This window comes from Bubalus kerabau, chromosome 7, assembly GCF_029407905.1.
Source record: "Bubalus kerabau isolate K-KA32 ecotype Philippines breed swamp buffalo chromosome 7, PCC_UOA_SB_1v2, whole genome shotgun sequence".
Classification (NCBI taxonomy): domain Eukaryota; kingdom Metazoa; phylum Chordata; class Mammalia; order Artiodactyla; family Bovidae; genus Bubalus; species Bubalus kerabau.
This window is the reverse complement of record NC_073630.1, coordinates 90,710,087-90,735,179: the sequence shown is the minus strand read 5'-3', so window position 1 is coordinate 90,735,179 and position 25,093 is coordinate 90,710,087. Positions and strand designations below refer to the sequence as shown.

Below are 25,093 nucleotides of genomic sequence, written 5' to 3'. Positions count from 1 at the left end.
CACTTCAGTCATGACCCATCCTTTGTGACCTTATGGACTGTAGCCCACCAGGCTCCTCTGTCCATGGGATTCTCCAGGCAACAATACTGGAATGGGTTGCCATGCCTTACTCCAGGGGATCTTCCAGACCCAGGGATCGAACCCACGTCTCATGTCTCCTGCATTGGCAGGCAGGCTCTTTACCACTAGCGCCACCCGGGAAGCCCAAAAGACAGTTTATATGGGCTGATAAGATTTTAAGGTAAGATTTCTAGCTATCAAGTGTTGTTGTCAACCCAACAAAAGAATCAGCATGATATAAAGAGTGAGCTTTCAAAGCCCAGGAGAGAAATGTACCTTACCCTCTAGAACCTAATTGGAGTTCTCATCACCACAAAAATGGCTCCCTTTAATTTACAACGCAATCCTAGGCCTCACGGCTGCCTTATGAACTAGATTCAGCTGATCCCCATCTCCTCCAGCTCCTCCTCCAGATACTCCATCCAACCACAGGTGGGGGAACTTTTGGATACATGCTGCCCTATGGAGCCCAAGTACCAACCACAAACGTGGTTCCTTTTAAAACATTTCCAATTTCAGACATTTTTATCAGCTTTATTAAGGTACAGTTCTTCACATGCCATAAAATTCACTCATTTTAAGAGTTTATCTTTCTACTTTAATCTCTGATATGTCTGAGATTTTTCTGGAATTAAAAACTAGTATTTTATAAAGTAAAAGAAAAGAAAAAGAGAGTATATATTGAATGATTGTTAGCATATTTACAGAGAGTTGTGCAACCATCGCCATAATCCCATTTCAGAACCTGGCTACCAATCAACAAAGATCTCTCATGCTCATCCACAACCACTCTCTGTTCCCACTCCCATCCCTTACTACCTCTCAGGCGTCTTTTATGCTGTCAGTGATGGGCTCCGGGAAGCTACAATTCTCTGGTACCCACATGCTATGAACTTTTGCGGGACCCCTTACAGCACAGTAGAACCGAATATGCTTTGGGTAAGAAAGCTCTCTCCTTCCAAGAGTGGCCAGAGGAAAGCATCACTGAGCTAAGTAATTCAAAAGCAAAGCATCAGGAAACTCAAACAGGGGCTCTGTATCAACCAAAATGGGTGGGATGGGGAGGGAGATGAGAAGGAGTTTCAAAAGGGAGGGTATATATGTATACCTATGGCTGAGTCATGTTGAAGTTTGACAGAAAACAGCAAAATTCTGTAAAACAATTATCCTTCAATAAAAAATAAATAATTTTTTTTAAAAAAGGCAAAGCATCCTCCTTTTCCTCTCAGACATTACTAGTAACTGGAGAAGGCAATGGCACCCCACTCCAGTACTTTTGCCTAGAAAATCCCATGGATGGAGGAGCCTGGTAGGCTGCAATCCATGGGGTTGCGAAGAGTCGGACACGACTGAGCAACTTCACTTTCACTTTTCACTTTCATGCATTGGAGAAGGAAATGGCAACCCACTCCAGTGTTCTTGCCTGGAGAATCCCAGGGACGGGGGAGCCTGGTGGGCTGCCGTCTATGGGGTCGCACAGAGTCGGACACGACTGAAGCGACTTAGCAGCAGCAGCATTACTAGTAACTAAATTTTCCTTTTCTGTCTCGTTCAGATAAAGGAAAAGGCATAGAGTCCCAAGGTTAAACAAACCTTTAGGACCTAAGGAACAGTGTCTGTGTTTCAGCAATTACTTCTCAACCTCTTTTCATTTCAGCTTCTTTGCCCACCAGAAGAGAGGAAGGCAACATCACTTTGGTGAGTAGGGGCAAGGCATGCTTTCTCAAAATGATGACTAAATATTTTAAGAGCTGTATATGCTAAGTACAAAACATACCAAAAGTAAAGTGAGCTGGAATGAAAGCATTCTTACCACCACAAAATACCTGTCTTTAGGACCAATATAAGCAGCGTTACTGATTTTTTCTAATGCTATTACTAATAAGAATATCATAGTTGATCTCAATATTTATTTTCATTAAAATATCTTTACCTGTTTCAGAGATATGTCATGAAGACTGATGGCTATTTTTAAAATTACAACTCACCAAATGACAGCAAGCTCTTAGGAAAGCCATAGAGGTGGAGGATATAGTATTATTTTAAGTGTAAAATGAAAAAGGGAAACTTGATAGACAAGCCTTCCAATTCAGCAAGAGTCTACAAAACAGTAAGATGCTCGGAGAATCAGGGATAGTTACCCGTTTAACTTACGAGGGAATAAGTTTTAGTCTCAAAAGAAAAAAATTCTCCCCTAGTGAGTGAAAGTCTCTCAGTCATGTCCAACTCTTTGGGACCCCATGGAATAGTCCATGTAATTCTCCAGGCCAGGATACTGGAGTGGGTAGCCTTTCCTTTCTCCAGGGGATCTTCCCAACCCAGGGATCGAACTCGGGTCTCGCGCATTGCAGGAGGATTCTTTACCAGCTGAGCCACCAGGGAAGCCCAAGAATACTGGAGTGGATAGCCTATCCCTTCTCTGGTGGATCTTCCTGACCCAGCAATTGAACTGGGATCTCTGGCATTGCAGGTAGATTCTTTACCAGTTGAGCTACCAAATGTCAGTAAAGACTGCTTCCAAAGATAATGTAAGAAGCAGCAGCGAAAAAATTTAATAGCTATAATTCATAAGGAAACAGCGATTGGTTTAAATGTTATTAAAATAAAGGTTACATTCTTGCTACTCAAAATTTTGTAGAATAAAACTACTGGAACCTACATTTGACAGTGTTCACTTAGGTGTGAGTCAAAGGGCATTCAGTCCTAGATTTGGCAGGGCCTCAGGAGCATGTGTTCAAATAAATACCCTGCATACCTTTCTGTGACAGATGGTGCAAGTTCTCAACAAACTCTAAATATCTTGGAAATATCTCACAATCCAACCACAGCCAGTATTCCTGGGAAGAAAACATAGCTTTTCTGGTTATCTCTGGCCTTCAGAAATTATCACCAGGTGATCCATGTTGCTTCCCATCTTCACATGCTCCACCTCAGGAGAGAGCAGAAGCCCTCAGATGCTGTCATGTCCACTTCTCCCAGTTCCTAAAATATTTCTACACTAATGCCATTGAGAGCTGCTATTGTGATTTGAGGCCACCAGAGAACTCTTACACTTAGTAACTGTAGTCATTTAAGTGAAAGAGGCTTCCACAGATACCCACTTCACTACCAAAGATGATTTAGGACTTTGAAGAATGAAACCCATCAAGGGAGTCAAGCTAAAATTTCTGTAGAGAACTGAGTGGTTAACAATATATGCCTCTCTATGCAACACAGATCATTAGCTCCTTTAGGAAACATGAATGAGTGAGTGAGTGAGTCGCTCAGTCGTGCCAACGGTTTTGTGACTCCATGGACTATCCAGTCCATGGAATTCTCCAGGCCAGAACACTGGAGTGGGTAGCCTTTCCCTTCTCCAGGGGATCTTCCCAACCCAGGGATTGAACCCACATCTCCCACATTGCAGGCAGATTCTTTACCAGCTGAGTCACCAGGAAAGCCCTTAGGAAACATGGTACTATGCTTATATACATACAGATGACAGAAGCCACTTATGGAATTTGTATAAATGTGCTAGGTTGTGGCTAAGTCTCCTCTTTCTATTACCTCATGCCATCCTCACCACTGCACGAATTAAGTGAACGACAGAGGATGAGATGGTTAGATAGCATCACCGACTCAATGGACATGAATTTGAGCAAACTCTGAGTGACCGTGGAGAACAGAGGAGCCTGGCAGGCTACAGTCCATGGGGTGGCAAAGATTTGAACACAACTTAGCAACTGAACAACAACAACATCGCCATTGTACAGGCAAAGAAACCAAGGTTCAGGGAAGTCAAGGATATTGTCACCAGCTAACTCATAAAATTCTACAGAAAAGGGACTTTTCTGATTGTCCAATGGTTAAGACTCTGATCTCCCAATGCAGGGAGCCAAGGTTCGACCTCTGGTCGGAGAACTAAGATCCACATGCTGCAAAGCATGAACAACAACAACAAGAAAAACAATTAATTTTTAAAAAAAGATATTAATCTCTTTTTAAAAATCCCTCAGGAGAAATATCTCCCAGGTCTCAACATTAAAAATAGTGAGTGCTTCATCCCTGCTTTGGTGGTGCTTTGTCTGTTTTTAGGGGGTTTTTTTGTGACAGACACTATATTTATACTATCTTATAACTGATGTTTCCTTCCTCATGTTGACAGCTAGAAATAGAAGAGACAAATCTCAGGCCAACCTGCAATGGATAGACAGTTTTGTGACATGCATTTTAAATACTAACCTCACTTTTCCAACTTTTCAGTGGTTACTTTCCCTTCGCATTAAAACTTTTTAAAATAAGGCAGCATATAAAGATTTTTTAAAACCTGAGATGTCAGTACCAGGGATAGAGGCTGAGGGTGGCCGTGGGGGAATGTAGATTTCTAGCCAGAGAGTTAACCGGTCCTTGGTGGTCCTTTAAGTACATCGAAATCTACAAGTCTAAATCTTTGTCCAGAAATCTACCTTTCCCCAAGGCCACCCCACCCCGCCAGCCCCAGGCTCCTACAGAACATCACTAATAAAATTCTGAGGGATGTTCCCCATTTTATTTTTCCACATTGTTCCTCTTTCTATAATCAATGGGATTTCTGTTCTCTCTGGTTCAAAGCAAAGATTCTACAACACTTGGGACTTTACATCGTTCTTTCAGAACTAATTAGCAATATTTCCCAAACATAAGTTAAATACTGCCTTTCTTGGCTTATCTAAAGTAACCTGGTCTTATGCCAAGGTGCCTGAAACTTGTTGTAGCTATTGCCAAGAAGGATATAGGGGAAGGCGACAAATTAAAGAGAGATTTATTATTTCTTTTTAATTATGAAAAGAAAAATGTTGGAAGAGGAGGCAGAGACCCTGGATGTGGGATAGACTGTCTAAAAGATGCTGCAAAGACTTTATTTCTTGTATCAAAATGAATCTCAAAGGTATTTTGGAAGTGCATGCATAAGAAACGTTACAGATCGCTTTGGCTATTCGAGGTTTTTTGTATTTCCATACAAATTGTGAAATTATTTGTTCTAGCTCTGTGAAGAATGCTGTTGGTAGCTTGATAGGGATTGCATTGAATCTATAGATTGCTTTGGGTAGTATACTCATTTTCACTATATTGATTCTTCCAATCCATGAACATGGTATATGTATACCTGTGGCGGATTCATTTTGATATTTGGCAAAACTAATACAGTTATGTAAAGTTTAAAAATAAAATAAAATTTAAAAAAAAAAAAAAGAGGGAGGGGACATATGTATACCTGTGGGCTGATTCATGTTGATGTATGGCAGAAACCAACACAATATTGTAAAGCAATAATCCTCCAATAAAGGAACAATTTTTTAAAAAAGCAAAAAAAAAAAAAAAAAAGAAACGTTACAGAGAATCATAGTACCAAGTCCAGATGCCAGAGAGGTTGTGTGTTTCACACTTTATATAATAAGAAACAGATTAGTTTGTCTAATCCTAAACACTTTAAGAAAGGAAATACAAGTAACACGTTAGTGCTTTACCCACAGACCCATAAGAGTGTCTGTAACCAGTTCTATTAAGATATAATCAATGCAACATTGCTAATTTACTTCGGCATAAATATCAGTTTATGAAAAGAAAACTCACTTTGAAAGGAATGTTATAATTTTGCATTTAACAGGGGGTAAGTCAGCCCCTTTGGTTAGATGTTTGCTTGACAGTTCACAAAACAGATCCCACTACTCAAGACAAGGGATCATTTCTATTCCTATATTTTGGATAGGGCCAACTTTTCACACAGAAAAAAAAACAATAATAATGCGCATGTTTCTTGATAGTTTATTGCATGCTTCATATGTAATTTATTTACAGACCATTCTTAGTGCTGATTAGTAATCTATTTTAATATTAATGCTACCAACTACACTTAGGAGCAGGCATGCAAACAAATAAGTAGTAAAAGTGATGAAAAACAGGGAAATACTTTTCTTCCCACTGAATGACATGGGACTTTTGTTCACTGAAAATCTCCCAGAAATTCTTAAGGCAACTTGAGGTACCCCAAGCAAGACTGATAAGAAATCTCAGCTTGGTATTTACTGAGCAGAGTACTTTTAATATTTAATATTTAATGATGTAAATGATAACAATCTCGAGGCAAAACAAACAGCACAAGGAAAAGGTCTCAAAAGGGAGTTGAGCTTATGGTAACTTAGCTAAACTCTTGTCTTAAAGAACAAGCTAAAGCTCAGAAACTTTTGTACTTGCTTTACAAGTACTCATTTTTAGCAAAGTAGTTCTAATCATAGTGTTTAGGTAGGTGGGCTCCAGTCCATGGGGTTGCAAAGAGTCCCACACAACTGAGCAACTAAGCGCAGCACAGCAAAGGTGAGGAACCTATGACCACACAATGAAGTTATGCTTTCAAGACAGCTTCCATTACTGATAGCTGATAACAGAGGCTAAAACTGACCAGCACTGTATAAAACCTGAATCAGTGACTATTTTTAAAGAAATACAGCTTTCTTATATTTAGTGACCATCCATTATTTGAAAATATCTAGGCCACAACAACTTAAAGGCACTACGGGAGCCAACCTTGATGAGTAAACAGGACTAAAAATCATGTTATCTTTTATAAACTGTAGCTCTTGAAGTGCTTCACAATCTCTAAAAAACTGGTTCTCCAAAGTAGTTTTAACTCTGCTCTAGCAAAACCTCTTTTGGCACTAGGGGTAAAGAATCTGCCTGCCAACCCAGGGGATGTAACAGACTAGGTAGGGTTCTATCCCTAGGTGGGGAAGATGTCCTGGAGAAGAGAATGGCCACCCACTCCAGTATTCTTGCCTGGAGAATCCCATGGACAGAGGAGCTTTGTGGGCTATACAGCCCATGCGGTCACAGAGAGTCAGACACGACAGAAGCTACTTAGCACACACGCACATAGTTTTAAAGTATAATCTATATTTATACCTATATCTATATATATTTATGAGGTTTTCCTGGTAGCTCAGACAATAAAGAATCCACCTGCAATGTGGGAGACCTGGGTTCGACCCCCAGATTGGGACGATCCCCTGGAGAAGGGAACGGCTACCCACTCCAGTATTCTTGCCTAGAGAATTTCATGGACAGAGGAACTTGGGGGTCTACAGTCCATGGGGTGGCAAAGAGCCAGACACAACTGAGCAGCTAACATTTTTTAACACATTTATATTGAGATGTATATATACAATATAATATATACAATCTCTACATAGAGAGAGCTAACATCATTTTTATGGACAATCCAAATCCAATATGTCAATAAAATATCCTCCATTGTGTATAGTGCACAAAGATGCACAGTAAATGCTGTTCTTATCTCTCCCTCCTATTTCCAAAGGGGGGAAGAAAGCCCTATTTCTCTTCCTTCCTACCCACTTTGAGCCCTGACAATTAACTTGTGAACACCCTCTGTTCTCCAGAGAAGGTACTCCAGAGCACTCCCCCTGGGCAAGACAAAAGAGCAAACTTTGGATCAAGGCTCCTGGAGAAGGAAATGGCAACCCACTCCAGTATTCTTGCCTGGAAAATCCCATGGACAGAGGAGCCTGATGGGCTACAATCCATGGGGTTGCGAAGAGTCAGACACGACTGAGCGACTTCACTTTCACTTTTAGATCAAGGTTAACTCACCCCTCAGTTAGCTGTCTAGTCATTATGCAGAGTGTAACTGTGCTGCAGAGGCAATACCTTCCATAACCCCAGTCTCCCCTACCCCTGCCAGGAGCCAGCGTCAGGTCATCACCATCCTGCTACGGGAGGGTCTCCCCGGAGCTTTCACACTGTAGGTGCCAAGCCCCAGGGCTCAGGTCTGTTGTCCTTTTTACTTGAAAGCACAGAGGAGAGTGGATTCAAAAGGTCTGGAAGGTCAGAGCCAGCCAGGGCAGTGCAAAGAGGAGCCACTTAACAGGAACAGATGAACCCTTGACTCCTCCTGACACCCCAGAACCCTGAAAGAGCTGGAGAATTTTAATGTGCAATACACATGCAGTCAGACAAAATCCACCTGTGAGCCAAACACAGAGAACTGACAGTTTCCATTATCTCTCTTGTGGTCACCATTTGCACAACTGAATGGCAAGTAGGGCTGGAAGAGAGAAAACAAAGGCTAATCCAATGGTCATTGATAACCGGATTTGCAATTGCAGCCAGAGAGGCAGCTTAGACAGACACATAAATGCACACATTCACACTCTCATTCTAACCACATTGTCCGTCTGCGACTCTATTCTGGCTTCCCTTTTAGCACTAGCCTAAGCCTTGCTGGGCAATAGGAAGAGTAGATTTAGTCACTATAGACAGATAATCCACTATATAGTCAATGCACTCACAGCTAATCAGGTATTAAACATCTAATATTAGTTCACATAATTCCCTCCTCTCACACACCTGTACATAGGTAAATGAGATTTGGATCATGCGGTGGGGAGGGGGGAGCGGGGAGAGTAGGTGGGGGAGGGGGGGCTAAAACAATGACCAAGAAAGAGAGAAAGTGCTACAAATGACTCAAACTAGCATGCTGCTGCTGCTGCTAAGTCACTTCAGTCGTGTCCAACTCTGTGAGACCCCATAGGCGGCAGCCCACCAGGCTCCCCCGTCCCTGGGATTCTCCAGGCAAGAACACTGGAGTGGGTTGCCATTTCCTTCTCCAATGCAGGAAAGTGAAAAGTGAAAGTGAAGTCGCTCAGTCGTATCCGACTCTTAGCAACCCCATGGACTGCAGCCCACCAGGCTCCTCCATCCATGGGATTTTCCAGGCAAGAGTGCTGGAGTGGGGTGCCATTGCCTTCTCTGCAAACTAGCATAGTTAAGCCCAATTCCAGAATCGTCATGACTATGATTTTCCACATGCACCCAGAAAAAGAAGACAACATTCACTGACACAGCAGCACATAATCACGCTTTTAGAACTTCTGCTAAGTCACTTCAGTCGTGTCCGACTCTGTGCGACCCCATAGACGGCAGCCCACCAGACTCCCCCGTCCCTGGGATTCTCCAGGCAAGAACACTGGAGTGGGTTGCCATTTCCTTCTCCAATGCATGAAACTGAAAAGTCAAAGTGAAGTCGCTCAGTCGTGTCCGACTCTGTGCAACCCCATGGACTGCAGCCTACCAGGCTCCTCCGCCCATGGGATTTTCCAGGCAAGAGTACTGGAGTGGAGTGCCCTTTCCTTCTCCTTTTTAGAACTGAAATGACCTTAAATATCACCTGATTAAACCTCTTCATGTACCAATGAACCAAGTAAAGCCAAACAGCTAATGATGTAGAGGCTGGGACTCTTGGAGCTCCTGGTTAAAGAAGGTTTCCTTTCTTACTTCCCCACTACCATGGTACCTACACTCCACCCTACCCCCTATATTCCATTGTCTGCAAAATATAGCCAAGTAGGGAGAAAAAAGGTTAAGCTTTTCAAGTTAGCAACTACAAAAGAGGACAAAACAGGCTCAGGAATTTTCTGAAAATGTGTCTTATAATCACAGAATGACAAGTTTAAATCTACAACCCTTAGCTCTGTAAACTGCCCCAGAATATGAAGACACCTGCCCTCCCATGAGCACCTGTGGTCGTGCAAACAATGAGGCCAGCCGGGCTTGTGCCTTCATTCCCTTGCACCTTTTCACAAGCTTTCCCAACACCTTTTATTCTTCTCCATTCAGTTCTTCCTACTCCCTGCTCTTCCAGGCTCTCCTTCCATTTCTCACGCAGCGATGGAAAGGGACCAGACCTCAAGCACACATTTTTGGAAGGAGCACTGCCCTGGTAAAGTTAAGAAGGCTGGCTCCTCGTCCTAGTGTTCCAAATTACCATCAGCGTTATTGCAAGCAAATCACTTTACCGGCTCCAAGGCTCATCTCTCCATCTGTAAGGTGAGAACGCTAAGCTACATTATCTCATAGATCCTTTTGAGCTCTAAAAATTCTGTAATAATTCTAAGGATTTTAACTGGTTAAGGGTAACAAAGCACATAAGGAAAAGGCTAAAAGGTTTTCTACTATTTCTCAAAGTCCCTCCACAACTCCTTACGATGGTAGTTTTCTCTAAGGGCATTCTTCAGTCTCCTCTGATTTGACTCTTTCCTGACATTGCCTTCTCCGCAAGCTTTAGCAAAAGTCATGAATTATCTGGGTTCCACCCACTTCTCGGAGAAGGCACTGGCGACCCACTCCAGTACTCTTGCCTGGAAAATCCCATGGACGGAGGAGCCTGGTGGGCTGCAGTCCATGGGGTCGCAAAGAGTCGGAAACGAATGAGCGACTTCACTTTCACTTTTCACTTTCATGCATTGGAGAAGGAAATGGCAACCCACTCCAGTGTTCTTGCCTGGAGAATCCCAGGGACGGGGGAGCCTGGTGGGCTGCCGTCTATGGGGTCGCACAGAGTCGGACACGACTGATGCGACTTAGCAGCAGCAGCAGCAGCATTCACTTCTGGCCACTCTCTCCTGGTTCATGTGGTCCAGCTGCATGGGCCTTATGTTCACTTCTCAAACAGGCCTACTCACCACTGGGCCTTCACACATCCTGGCCTAGGAGGTTTCCCTCCTTCTTGACCTAGCTAACTCTCTTCACCCTTTAGGTCTCAAGTTAACATCACTCTACAGGAGATACATATCTTGGTCTCCATGTATACTCACCCACAGGCATGATATACTCTCTAAATTATCATATCAACCAACTTTGTGTCCTTAAATGATGACGAGTTTATTTGACAACACATTAGTTACTGATCTAATTGGAATATGTCACGTTCGCCCGGAAAAGCAACATATCAGAGCTTGTATGTCTGCAAGTGTTCTTACCATTTTTATAAGCTAAAAAATAATAATAATAAAAGCTTTGTCCATCAAAGTTAATGAGAAGAGTTAATGAAATTCACTCAGTATTGTCCGACTCTTTGCAACCCCATGGACTACACAGTCCATGGAATTCTCCAGGCCAGAAGACTGGAGTGGGAAGCTGTTCCCTTCTCCAGGGGATCTTCCCAACCCAGGGACTGAATCCAGGTCTCCCTCATAGCAAGTGGATTCTTTGCCAGCTGAAGCACTAGGGAAGAGAAGAGTTAACATAGATAACAATCAGCTAACTTGTTGATTACCAGATATCAGTACTAGCTTTAGTCAGAAAGCACTCCGCAGTCACAGCAAGCACTTGAGAAAGTGTTAAACACAAAAATAAATCACAGGCAAGGACCAGACCCAAAGAAGTTAACGCCTTAAATTTACAGGGTTCATCCTGGGGATTTCAAATTAGTTTCCTTACACCCCTAGCAAAACTAGGAGATAAGGAAGCACCAATGCTGTTTCTTTGTACGAAAATCTGAGATTCAGAAATTAAGTAATTTGACAATGGCTTACTGCAAATGTCAAAGTATTTTTCTGGTATTATCCAAGAATCCTTAGAGCATCTCTAATAGGTGGAAAAGAAGATATGTTATTAACTGCACTCTGCATGAAGAAAACACAACCACACAAACACAATCGGCCTCATGTCACCCAGAAAGACAGGGCAGAGCCAAGAACAGAAATAGGTCCTAAGACTCCTCGTTGTCCACCACATTCTCTAACCCACAATACAGGCTGAATTAAAGTACCTCAAACTCCAGACACTGACTGAGTTTGCCAAATACATGCATCCATTGGATTCAACTGTATCCTTTCATTCTACATCCAAGACACTGTCTTTATCTTTCAGCAGGGATAGAATCACATTGAAAATTTAATAATCAACTAGAGGGTAGGGTTGTGATTCAACTAATTCATAAAATGTGTGACTCTGGCCCTCTAAAGCTGGTACATTGGCTGATTTCATGAAGATTCAGACACTCCTTTTGATTTCCAGAAGTTTTGGCCTTGTCAAAGGTATTGAGTAACCTACCATCAAGAGGGAGTAAAATCATGTCCCAAGAGGGTTGAGACTGCTCTCCTTTCAAAGTCGACAGAGTATCAAGAAAGGTGAACATGTTGGATGTAGCACTCAGGATGGCTGACTTCTAATTCTAACTCTTGGTAAAGATAAATACAATTCATCAGATTTAAAAGCTTTTGCAGCTATTCAGGGAAGGGAGTTATTTAAGTCGCCTCTACTAATGATTCAATGGGTGTCACTCACCACCCTTCTTCCCTTCACCTTCATCCCACCTGGCAATCAGCAGCTTCAGGGGCACAATATTTGGAACCTCCTGTGAACTCCTACCATGGCAGGCTCTCACCGCAGTCCCCTGAGTGCTATCAGCCAAAAAAGTGAAATGAAACAGAACAAAACCAAATCCCATCAGCATGCCCACTTCAGCAACAGGAGAGCCTCCACTGAACTTTATTCAGTTTTATTCTATTCTTACTCTACTCTCCCTCATCAGGCCCAATTTTCAATTCCCAATGACTTTGAATCTTATACTGATAAAAATGGGGAAACACTTAGCTCAGGTTTGAATACTTAGTGTTATCTCTATACTATTGCATAATCTCATTGAATTGGCACCTAAATTATATAACAGCCAGTAGAGAACAGAATTATTCTAGTTCATGCTGCATATGGGGAAAGGAAAAAAAGAAAAATATATATATACTGTGTATGTGTGTTTACATACATTACATATATAATAAACCCTTGAATCCTCCTCATTGGTAAGAAAATACCACACACTTAAATCTGTTTTCCAGAAGGGTAACTTTGCAGGCCTTATTATAATGGTCACACATTTATAATTTATCCTGTATGCAAGTATAGTTAGTATATCTTTTCTTGGAAGAGGAGACAATTTCACAAATTAGAGGTAATGTCTATCGGAGCAATCTAACCATGGAAACCAGATCTCACACCCAGAGCCTAAAGGGAATCAGAACATGTTCAAAGAGAAATACACAGCAGGCCTCTGGAAAATTCTCTTGACCTACCTGGCTTGCCTCTTCCAAAACAAGAAGCAGTATGTAAGTGTGGTTATTAGGAAGGCAAGGGATAGATAGATGTTGGTAAAGATGAATTAAGAAAATAATGGGTTCAGGATGGAGGGGACACATATGCCTATAGCTGATTCATACTGATGTATGACAAAAACCATCACAATATTGTAAAGTAATTATCCTCCAGTTAAAATAAATAAATATAATTTTAAAAAAGAAAATAAACATTTTGGTAGTTCAAATTTTTTGGAATGATAATCACTGAAAATTATTGGTGAGGCTGTATCAATCAGAAAGCAAAAGAATAAGACAGTGATACAGTATAAAGTAGGCTTCCCCAATGGCTCAGCAGTAAAGAATCCACCTGCAATGCAGGAGCCTCAGGATATGTGGGTTCAATCTCTGGGTCTGGAAGATCCCCTGGAGAAGGGCATGGCAACCCACTCTAGTATTCTTGCCTGGAGAATCCCACGGACAGAGAAGCCTGGCAGGCTACAATCCATAGGGTTCCAAAGAGCTGAAAACCACTGAAGCGACTTAGCATGCACACACGCCTTGTATAAAGTACTCCTATGCCTAATGCCAAGTACAGCAGCATTAATGACTGTTTCTGGTCATTATTAAAACAGTTCTCTGGTGAATGGTGTGTTTGATTCTCATTGTGCAGAACTGAGAAATTCAAACTTTAAGTTTTGTTCTTTACTTATGCAATGCTTTAGCAATATAGCAAGTTTTAAACTTTTATTCCCAAACTGATGTTTAGTCACTCTGCCTTAACCACACATGAATAATACAAATGATAGAGACTCCCCAAAATCAATATGAAACAACTCATCTCAAAAATATGAGCAGATACAAAGCTTCAAGAAAGAAACTCAACCATAGACAAAATCTGCTGCAAGTGTATTATTTCAGAATTTCTGGATCCTTGGAAAACATGACTCAAGTACCAAGTTCAATTCTGCAAACTTCTTGCCATAAAAGAATGTAGTCACCCAGGACAGAAAGTGGCTTCCAGAAGGCTTTAGCCCATACCGTACTACCAGGGAATTCTCTACAATTGGAAAACTCTGAGAAGGGATGTCTGATTTCTGCTTCCAAACCCCATGGAATTATCAGCTGATTTCCTTGAAGCTCAAGTAATCTATACACAAATACTCAACTTCAGTGACACAGCAGGAGGTGTCAGAGAGCTGGGTGCTGCCTGCTTTAGGACCTCCGGCAGGCTTCCAGCTGCCAGCAGGACGCTGGGAAAGGTCTGTGTGGGTTCAAAGTGCTCTGGGAACCCAAGCTACTTATTCAAGCGTCAACCCTTAAAACACCTGACCACACTTCCTCCAAGCTCTCCAACGTGTGGATACATTGTTTCTTTTAAGAAGGCTTTTCCTTCAGCAATATTTGCCCAAGTATTTCCTCTGTACACACTGTTTTCTGGGCAATTATAGAGAACAGGAGAGAGGAGGTCAGCAAAATGCAACTCGACACTTATATCCAGCGCTCAGAATAGCGCTGACCCCAACCAGCCCCTCCCTTCCCATCTCCTTCCTTCCCATCCACTAGGTTCTCATTCACTCCTTCTTGGCAATTACGTTTTCTGACCATTGTAATTATTAACAAATGTCCACCAGGCCCTGCCTTTTCCTTAGAATACTACCTCCTCCAATACACATAAATACATCATCACAATATCCTCCAGTGAAAAATAGGTTTTTAAGTCATTATGATTTCATGTCAGTAAAATGTTGAGATCTTGACCTCCCAAAACACAAAAGCCACCAGTTCACCACTTCAGTCTCTCTCTCCAAAATACAAAGCAAAAGAGGAAAAAGAATATGGTGGATGTGTTTATGGGGCTTCTTTTTCTTATCAGTATAAATGATGTACATATATTAATGATCTTTGCAAAATCAACTAGGATCATTAGAGAAAACATCATCTCATTTGACTAAGTGAAGAGAAACAGATTTCTAACTGAAAATTTAAACAAAGGTTTTAGAGGACTGTATAAATTCATTCTATGTATGCTTCATTTGGTTTATTTACACATTCATTTCTTCACTCTTTCAACGAATATTTAGTGAATGTCTATTTTGTTCCTGACCCTGTCCTACTTTTTTACTTTTATTTCCCTAAAAATAACCTTCCTGTAAATTCCATGAATTTTCAACAACACTCTCTCTCTTAATGTCCAACAGTAGACCTGGGAATTTGTAGAATTATTCTTCCATTGGGACAGATGGGAGCGCATTTCCTCTTAGACTTGGTTTTGAATGGAAGAGGAAAACCACTACAATATATCATAATGGAGTTGAGAGCACTGATCAAACTTCAGAAATGCAGATCCGTTTCAGCCAATATTGTATTTCTGTACTTTATGTTTCCTGAGTTGCTGCTTAGGATTGATGTTAAGAAAAGGGCCCCTCGTCATGAAGTTAGAGTTGCCAAGGCTTGCCAGGGAGTTACCTAGCCTTGCAGAGCCAAGGCCTTATCTCAAAGGATAAGGTGGAGTTTGCTCTTTTCCCCCTATTGCGAAATATGAGAATATTAAGTAATCTGTTTATATCATACAGATCCAAAACCCTGGCTGACTTTTTAAAGGATAAAATATCCATAGAATTTCCTCCTCTTTAGAAAAAGCTACCTGGGATCTTCCTCTCTCAACCTTGGTTCACCCAACAAAATTTGCCAATTTCCCCTAAGTATGTTTGAAATGAAAAATCAGTCTTGTTCCTCAGAGTGGACATTTCTGGGTCCCCTTGAAAAGCAAGGAGATCAAACCAGTCAATCCTAAAGGAAATCAACACTGAATATTCACTGGAAGGACTGAAGCTGAAGCTCCAATACTTTGGCCACCTGATACAGAGCTGACTCACCAGAAAATACCTGATGCTGAGAAAGATTGAGGGCAGAAGGAGAAGGCAGCGAAGGAGGATGAGATGGGTTGGATGGCATCACTGACTCAATGGACATGAGTTTGAGCAAACTCAGGAAGACAGTGAAGGACAGGGAAGCCTGGAGTGCTGCAGTCCATGGGGTCACAAAGAGCTGGACCTGACTTAGCGACTGAACAGCAACAACTGGTAACATCAATTTGTCATCTAACAGAGCAATTCTACAGAAATGCCTGGGCTAGAGCTGGAGCCTTTGGGTATAAAAACAAACACTGTATCTGAAATGTTACAAATTTTAAATGAGTTTACCCACAGTAACCACTCTATGCCAAAAATGTTAGCTTCACCAAACACACTGTTAAGGTCACCACTGAAAGAGCAGACATACAAGCTTCTCTTTATTTTAAAGATTACAATTGACACCGGGTTTCCTTTCTCAAGAGTATCTTTTTAAACCATTATTATAAATGTATAAGAGGCCTGCATGCTAAGTCACTTCAGTCATATTCATTCCATATCCTATGGACTGTAGCCTGCCAGGTTCCTCTGTCCATGGGGTTCTCCAGGCAAGAATACTGGAGTGAGTTGCCATGCCCTCCTCCAGGGAATCTTCCTGACCCAAGGATCAAACCCTCGTCTCCTTTGTCTCCTGCACTGGCAAGAGGGTTCTTTACCACTGGCATCACCCGGGAAGCCCGGTTTATCAGGCAAACTACATGAAAAAGAGCTTTAGATCTTTAAACATATCCCACATAGATAAATTCACTATTTAAACAGAAGATGCCCCCTCTTCTGATTCACTCTGTTCTTAGTGAGTTTGCAGCTGATGGTTTTCTATTGAGTTTTTAGAATACAGATTAAGTGTCATGCCACCCACAGAGAGTAAAGTTGAACCAGGTGAATTGAGGGTGTGGTTGAAAGTCTCAGTCTGTCTCCCTTTCTCAGAATTACAGCGTTAGAAAGAACTATGAGGCAGCATTTGACTCTTTTTGCCTTCAAGCTGAGATGAATCCAATCATCCCAAATTGAGTGACCTTAGAAAAATTTTTAAAGCATAATCATATCAAAATAACCAGAGTTACTGGAGGTCACCCTAATACTCGTTTAATGGGAGTGCATCTTATTAGTGCAAATTACCTTAAAAAACAAAGTTTTATTTTAAGTTCACTTTTGCCAAGTGTGATGCAATATACCTCAACCATATGTATTCCAGAAGCAAGAGAAATACTGTTTGGGTAAAAGGAAACATGTTTGATAACAGAAATGTTAGGTGTTCCAGCTCCTTGCCCTTTGAATTTCTGATCCTTAAACTAGAGCACTTACTTTGGACATAAATGTACCAGAAACTCAGCTACTTCACAACAAAAATAAGTCTTCTTTCCTTTAAGAATACTCTTCTCCATGCAATTAAAAATATGAGATAGACTCATGTCCTTGAGGAAAACATTCCCATCAAAATCCTGATCAGAGGTATTGACAGTCAAATCAATTGTATCTTCATTCTCAACCACTGGAATCATGGTAAGCCATTCAAACCCATCTCCATTTCAATTTCTTTATACTGTCACCTAGAGTTACTGTAAAATTTAAGGGCTACCACCCTCACCAGATGAAGCCAGGTGAGAAAATGGGAAGGTCAACTGGGAAGGCACTGAATTAGAAACAGTAGTTCCTGATTATATTTCATGACCTGTACTGTAAGGACCCCATACTGATGTATGCCTCCACCAAATCATGGCCATAAGCAGCCATCCTACATAGTTTCAGCATTCAGCAACAGCAACTAGCTAAACAGGCTTTGAAAGAAATGTAACCAACCCACACTCCACTCAACACGAAAGATTATCATTAAAATAGAAGTTTCACCAGAATATGAAAATACACAAAAGCCACACAGCAAGGTGAATCACCACAAAGCCAATCAGTTTTACAGATATTTTGATCACCTTAGTCTTTTTTGCTTCTCCTTAAAGAAATCTATCTACAGATTTGTGTGCTACTCATTACATTGTTGTCTTAATTTTCTGCTTGAAAAATCAAGGGGAAAACTGCAGGAAATAAAACTTCTTAGTCAAAGTGTTAAGAAACCCATGTATAATATCCTGTTCCAGTAAAGCACTGTCAATCCTACAGATATTACAAACTCAAGAAGTGATTAACATCTCCTGAGAACTTAGCTAGAGGGTTATTCTCAAGGAACACACACACAGAGTTCATCTCATCCCCAAGCTCTCACTGATTTTTCTACTTTAATTGTTCTGAAATGATCAGATATTGGCTCAGTCCTACAGTGTTTCTTATGGTTCTCTGCTATAACTTTAAGATTCTTCTCTCCTCTTTGACACTGACGGGGACAGTGACAGAATCACCACAATGGAGACTTAGCATCAAGGGTTACAAGAATCTTAAGACAAAAGTTTTACTCTTTTGCTTTCACTAGCTTGGCATTTTCCCACAGTCATGCTGTAAAAGTGCAAGGAACCCATGAAACAATAAGAACAAAAATATTGTGGTTTCCTTTTTCCTAAGAAACATAGGCTTCAATTTCTAATTAGTCAGTCTCAAGAGTGTACATGCGGGAAGTGCGAAGGTGGGGGTGAGGGGCACCCACCTTCCAATACTACACAGTCAGAAGAAACTCACCAAGGAGACACAATGGCCACATTATTCAAACTACCCCAGGTGGCACAAGAGCATCACTTGCCTGGAATCTGGTACTGAGTCTGGTTGAAGAATCACTCCAAAACACACGGCACCCACCTTCTTTACCCAACCCCACCACCTCCCTGGTCCCAGTCTTTGGTAGGCATGAAGTAATTTACCAAACAGTACCAATCAGACTAGGGAGTTTTCAAAATACATATGAATTCATTCTCAGGTGATTTTAAAGGGTAGAATTTATGATGTGGTTAACCAGTAAGTTTTACTTAACTTTATGAATACTGCCTAAAACCTTGCTTATTTTTAAAACTGTCATTATAAATGTTAGTAATACCCTGTATATCTGTGATGCCTTCACATGCTTTTTTTAATAACTATTAATTAAACCCTGCCTTCTCACTATCAAATAAGTAGGATGATACCCATATTACTGGTAAGTCAACAGACAAGAGAAGAGAAAGCATACTGAAAGGACCATGGTACCAGTTAAAATTTAACTCTTCTTTGGTTTTTAACTGGCACCGGGGAACATTAGCAAAAGAGTTCCTCGGGGGTTCTAAGTAAAAATAAATAAATAAATAAATACTTGTCCATCTTTTCCTAACAGAGTTGCATCTGTAATTACCACTCTTTATATCCTCAGCTTAGACCCATGCTTCTTGCAGCAATGGTATCATTCTCTCTCTGTAACATCTGCTTCTCTATCCTGCAGGCTACAAGGAAGATATTAGAAGATACTGCCAAATATATCTATATAAATCTAGCAGGCTCCTTGAATTAGTCATTGGAGAGTGGTTAATATAATCTGGCAAAATATTTATTTTTGACAGAGAAGCACAGCTAACATAAGAACCTGCTTCAAAGTCAGATCTTTTTTTCTTGTTGTTACCTATGCAGGACCACACTGATTCAGATTCTGACAGTCCAGTGAAGTTCTTAGAATTACTTTCTGTGCTGAAGCAAAATGTGGAGATGAAATGAAACTCCAGAGATCAGCTTGGGTTTTTAACTTCAAAATTATAAGACATATGCCATGTATGGGTGCTATTATCCATAAAGACTTACGTATACAAATACAGACTTCCCCAGGCCCATCAAACTCACCTTCTACTTCTTCTTCATCACACACATGCTTAAGGAAGGAAGCCCCTCTGTCCAGGACAGCTTCATCCTCCATCCTATAGTAATAAAAAAGAAAAAAAGAATGCTCAGACTTCTCCTTGAGGGAGCCACTGGACGAAGCCCAGCTTCTGGGCAGGTGAACCTGCAAGCTGCTGTTCATGTTAACAGGGCAGAGTCCCTCTTCCTTTGGTGTCTGCTGCTCCTTTGCTCCTTCAGCTCCTCTCATCGGGTGCTTCAGAATATGCCGGTCCCACATAGCTTCCGTTCTAACCTTGACAGGGCCCCCGCAGGGACAGGTAAGAGAAAATCATTTCAATCCTGGAGGCTGGATGTTGGGGGTTCTCCCCTTTGGGATCTGCCCCCAAAAAAAAGATGAAAAGAAAAAAAAAATACCAAGAGAGGAAGTTTGGTGTGCCTGGAGTGCTCGTGATGGTCGTTTGTGGAAATCCAGCTTCAGTGCTTAGCTCTTTAAACACCCACTGCATAAAAATGTATACCCTCACACACACACACGCACACATGCACACCCACCCACACACAGAAAGCGACAGGGAGTTAGGCTACTGCACAGTGGGAGCCTAGCTTCCAGCCAGCCTCTTAATACCAGCACAGCCCAGTATTCTCTGTTGAGTGGCAAGCTTTGAGTCACATGTTGGCCTTACGGAAATCTGACATCTGAGGATTATCCAGCAACCCCGGCTTCAGCAACAGTCACATATATATGCCACCCATTCATTCATTTTCCACATTCTTATCACACGTCTCTGTCTATGTATATCTGTCCTGTTAACTCTTCCCTGAAGGGCATGAAGTGCTGCATTTTGTAACCATATTATGCTGCCCTCCTGTCTCCTTACATAATAGGATCTACTCTGCAATTTCCTAGGCTAAATAAGACCTCAGGATCCATCCAAGTAATGACAGCGTTTGTACAGCCTCCCAATGCCAAATGTGTCTCTGGTTTATAGAACGAGGTAAGGTTGATTTCCATATTCGGTGACTCCTTTTCATTGCATCAACTTTGACATACAGAATTCCATGAACTCTATTTATAGTGAAAGCAGAAAGAACTCTCGAATTGCTCAAATGCTGCTACTGTTGTACCGGTCTAGAAACAAAGAACTTTCTCTGGGGACAGCTGCTCTATGTCATACCATACATGAGCCCCGCCAGAGAACCAAATGTTCACTCTGTATTCTATTCATCCAGTTATGTGCTCAGGCATTGAATCCTGTGGGTCTGTTTTCCATATTGTCTTTGTAACTTATTCTTGTGCTTCCCATATTTGTTATCATCTATATGAGATGCACTGAATTCACTTTTCCTTCCTTTCTATTTCAGGAGCATTTCCATCTCACAAAGCAACCATCTGAGCTTAAAAAGTCAGAAATCTGGTGTCAGGGAGACACCAGTTTAAAAAGCCTATTCGTACCTGTATCACATGGAGCAAAGTATCCAAATTTTTAAGCCTCAGTTTTTCCATCTAGGAAATTGGAGGTAATAATATCAACTATGTGGGATTGCTTTGAAATTAAAATCAGGTAACACACATGAAAGCATTCAGTTTTGTCCTAGCACCTATGACATGTTTAATAAAGTTATGTTTCTTTCCTGTCTTCTTTCCTTTTTTCTTTTTTGCCTAACCTTGGTTGGCGGACAATGCCATAAAGAAACTCATTACTTTGGAAAGTTGAAGAATCTTTTCTTCTGGGATATGGCTCTTACACACAGTTCATCTTTTTCCTTTTCTATACTCTAAAAATATAAAATTAAATGCAAACAGGAAATGGGTCAGCAAACAGGATCACAGTAAAAAAGAAAATGCTGTGAAGACTTGAGAGGTCAAATCAGTTACCAGCCTCTATGAGCCTCTGTTTTCCATGAAAATTAAATTATCCAACATACTCACCAATTCAGCAAATATTTATTTAGTGTATGCTACGTTCCTGCCACTCTTGGAACTGGTACTCTTGGAGGGAGAGGAACACATGTCTGAATAAGGCAGGCAAAATGCCTCCGAAACTAATAATAAATAGATGAACAAGATAATCTTAGATATCAGTAAGTGCAATGCAGGAAAAAAAAAAAAAATAAGGTAGTGGGATACTTAGCATAAGTTGATTCAGATGTGGCTTCTGAGAAGGTGACATCTGAGCAGAGGCAAAAATGATAGGAAGGAACCAGGCATTTAACAATCTGGGGGCAGAATATTCCAAGCAAAGGGAAGAACAATGCAAAGGCCCCAAAGGGGGAAGAAATTTAGCATGTTTCAGGAACAGAGTAAGGCCAGAAAGACTGGACAGAGGGATGGAAGGTCATTGGGAAGTAACAATGTGGAAGGAATCAGGGCCACACAGGCCACGGTAAGCGATTAGAATTTTAGGTGTTATGGCAGCCCCTGAAGAGTTTTCAGATGGAAAGGGACTTGACCTGCTTTGTCTTTTAAAAGACCACTCTGGCTGTTATGTGAAAAATTCATGCATGCGTGTTAAGTCACTTCAGTTGGGTCCAACTCATTGTGACCCCATGGACTGTAGCTCACCAGGCTCCTCTGTCCGTGCAATTTTCCAGGCAAGAATACTAGAGTGGGTTGCCATTTCCTGCTCTAGGGGATCTTCCCAACCCAAGGATGGAAACTGCATCTCTTAAGTCTCCCGTTTCTTTTAGTCAGGATGTTTCCTCACTAAAAGAGACTAAGAAACTATCTCAGGAGCCCAGGGAAGACTACAGGAAAAACATGTTTCAAGGAAGGAATCAAGAGTTCTTTTCTGGCAAGGTTATGGTTGAGATGCTTATTATATATGAAAAAGGAACTGTCAGGCACACAACTAGAGGTCAAAGTCTGGAGCTCAGGAGCCGAAGGCTGGGGATAAAAATTGGGAATCAATGAATAAAGCTGGTGTCTGAAGTTATTACTAGATGATATCATCCAGGAAGAAAATGCAGAAATAGAGAAGCTGACATAAGACCAAGTGCCAGGCATGCCGGGCATGCCAACAGTTACAAGCAGAGCAGAGGAACAAAAGCAGTCAATGAGGTAAGAGGAAAACCAGGAAACAGTGATGTCAAGGAAGCTGAGAAAAGAGAGTGCTGCTACTGAGAGGCTGAGAAAGAATCAGAATAAAAAGGGGTTTGGCAATAGGGAGGCCATTGGTGATGATGACCAAAGCACTTGAAACATACCATACACAGTGCTAGACACAGACAGCATTCAATCATTCCCTTTTCTCTTCCCTGACATCCTCCATTCATTCATTAGTGAATATTGGCTGAGTACCTACTAGGGGCTCTTCTGGTCACTGGAGACACAGTGATGAGCAAGACAACAGACAAAGGCTATAATGTAATCGCATCTGCCTTCTTGAAGACGTCCCCTAGCAATCTGAGGGCTGATCCAAAGAGCAAGAACCCACCAGTAATCCAGCATTTGTAGACCTAGATGAAGATGACAGGTTAATAGAGAAATCTCCTTAAAAGACCCTGGAAACAACAAAATACTGGATCCTGTACTATTGCATCTACACTCCTGGTACTTACTATCTCCCCTTCAGGAAACAAAGAGTAGTGTAGCCCACATTTATTTTCAAAGTGCACGCTTTCTGGTCCTATAAACCTACAGAATCCAACACAACTTCCTATAGTCATTTCTGCACCCCTACCACTAACCAAGCTGGTCCCAAAGCCATTTACTAACTTTTCACACATTTCCTATATGAAAAGGTTAACCTTTGCACCTAAGCTCTTCCCCAAATCGCACACAACAAACAATCAAAGCAGAAGTGAAGGAAGTCAACAGTAACAACTAAAGGAGACTAGACAAGCTTTAATGCCAAAATCACTTCCTAGGCGGAGAAAACCATCCAGCCTGACTGAAGCACTGTCCACAGGCTCCGGGTTAGAGGGAGCATAATGGTAGGGGCATTCGTTGGCTCTTTGATACATATTTCACATTCCCTCCAAGACTATACATAGCAAGTAACTAGAAACCTAGTTCTTTCTGGTGGACAGTGCGGAGCATCTATAAGCACCCTCCTCCCTGTAAACAGTGCAAAGGAAAATGCAAACTGAAAATATAGAACCTGCATGCCCAGAGCAGCCCTTTCCTTGTCAAGAGCAAGTGCAGCCTGGCACATCTGGGCTTTGACACAGAATTCAGGGATTTTATAGCTTTCTTCCATCTTTATACCACAAGTGTTCATTGTTGGGGTTTGTGCACACCCCACCCGAGACCAAATCCTCTCAGCAGTTGCTTGCTATTATTAGTAAGACAGAGATATCTTTTAAAATGCCCCGTCTGACCCAACCAGTTTTTCCCTCTATCAGTAGGAAGAAATGAACTCCTCTAGTTCCTAATCAGGCCCCCAAAATCTACGCTAAAATGTTCCTTTCACACCAACTGCACTTGCTGAAAACAAAGAAGGGAGGGAGCATGCTTCTAAACAGTTCCCTAGGCTGCTCTTGTCGTCAGCATGAGGCAAAGTTCAGAATAGATTTGGAAGCTTCTCACCAGCATCACGGGGAGAAGGGTCATACCAGTCAGTACAAAATCCACGCGGGGCCAACACTGCCTTCCTTCAGCAGGACCTCTGACAGCAGAAGTCAGACCCCTTCCCCCAGCAATCCGCATACCCAATGTGGGGCTTCTCCCATCCTCTGTTATGCTGGGAGCTGCAAGTGATTTAACTGTAACCCATGTCAAATCAGCTGCCAAACAGACTGGCCCTCAACAGCCGGTCCTAATCACTGCACAGGCTTGTAAGGGTGACTTAAGCCTGGCACGAGAAACATTTGTGCAAAACTGTCGGCCATTGGGCCCTGGGCACCCATCTACATTCCACCCCTCTGAGTTCCCAGCCCTAGAGCCCTCGCCAACTGCCAACGTGCTCACCAGCTAGTCCACACAGCGCATGCAGCTGCCACTCAGCCAGTCAGCAAGTGGCAGGCCGCCAGCACGCAAGTTTCAGAATGCGAGCATGCCCCGTCACAGTGCTGCTAAAGGTTGAAGGTCTCTGTGTGCTAGCCTTTAGATTCGCCTCACTTGCCCTCCCCCCTCCCTTCTCTCATCCCTCCCGGGTTCTGCCTCCCACGGTAGCATTTCACTCGTCTCTATAGTAACAGCATCTGGTTTCAGGGTTATAACTTTATGCAGAGCATTTCTCCTCCGAAGCAAGGGCTTTTGCCAAAGGATGCACTAGCAGCAAAAAGGCTGCTGCTTAAGGTGGAGCCACATGTTCCCTTGTCAACCCCGGAATGCAGCTATGTTCTCAGCTGCAGGGTCACAGCAGCAGCACCGCTCAGACCCAGGGAAGCAGAAAACAGCCCTTCCACCTTGGTATGCTCATGTGTACAGAGAGGAATCATTCTGGAGCTTGCAGCCCCACTCCCACCGCCAGCCCCTCTCCTCCACACCCTGCTCTCCACTTAGCTACACGGGGATAGAATGAATACTGGTGCTTCCTGATTGCTTTC

At 42.0% G+C, this 25,093-nt stretch overlaps 1 protein-coding gene and 1 long non-coding RNA gene across 11 annotated transcripts in view; one reads left to right on the top strand and one right to left on the bottom strand.

Annotated features, from left to right (window-relative positions):
• SLC4A4 (solute carrier family 4 member 4) overlaps nt 1–20,265 on the bottom strand; it is a 309,392-nt gene extending 289,127 nt beyond the window's left edge. For 4 of the 9 annotated variants that reach the window (XM_055588764.1, XM_055588768.1, XM_055588765.1 and 1 more), the window contains exon 1: nt 19,607–20,264. In XM_055588764.1, the coding sequence (XP_055444739.1) occupies nt 19,607–19,880 (274 nt within the window). In that variant the 5' untranslated portion in view covers nt 19,881–20,264. Of the gene's footprint in view, nt 1–11,925; nt 14,470–19,606 lie in introns of those variants that run through there. The other 5 variants (XR_008717186.1, XM_055588771.1, XM_055588772.1 and 2 more) reach the window with 3 other exon arrangements.
• On the top strand, nt 869–21,224 carry LOC129657961 (uncharacterized). Of its 2 annotated transcripts, none has more exons than XR_008717187.1 (5): nt 869–999; nt 1,718–1,758; nt 9,734–9,918; nt 20,511–20,598; nt 20,966–21,224. It is a non-coding gene; the product is annotated as an uncharacterized LOC129657961 (long non-coding RNA). The 2 variants fall into 2 exon arrangements; XR_008717188.1 differs by having other exon boundaries at nt 20,489–20,598.
• The last annotated feature ends 3,869 nt before the right edge of the window (nt 21,225–25,093 follow it).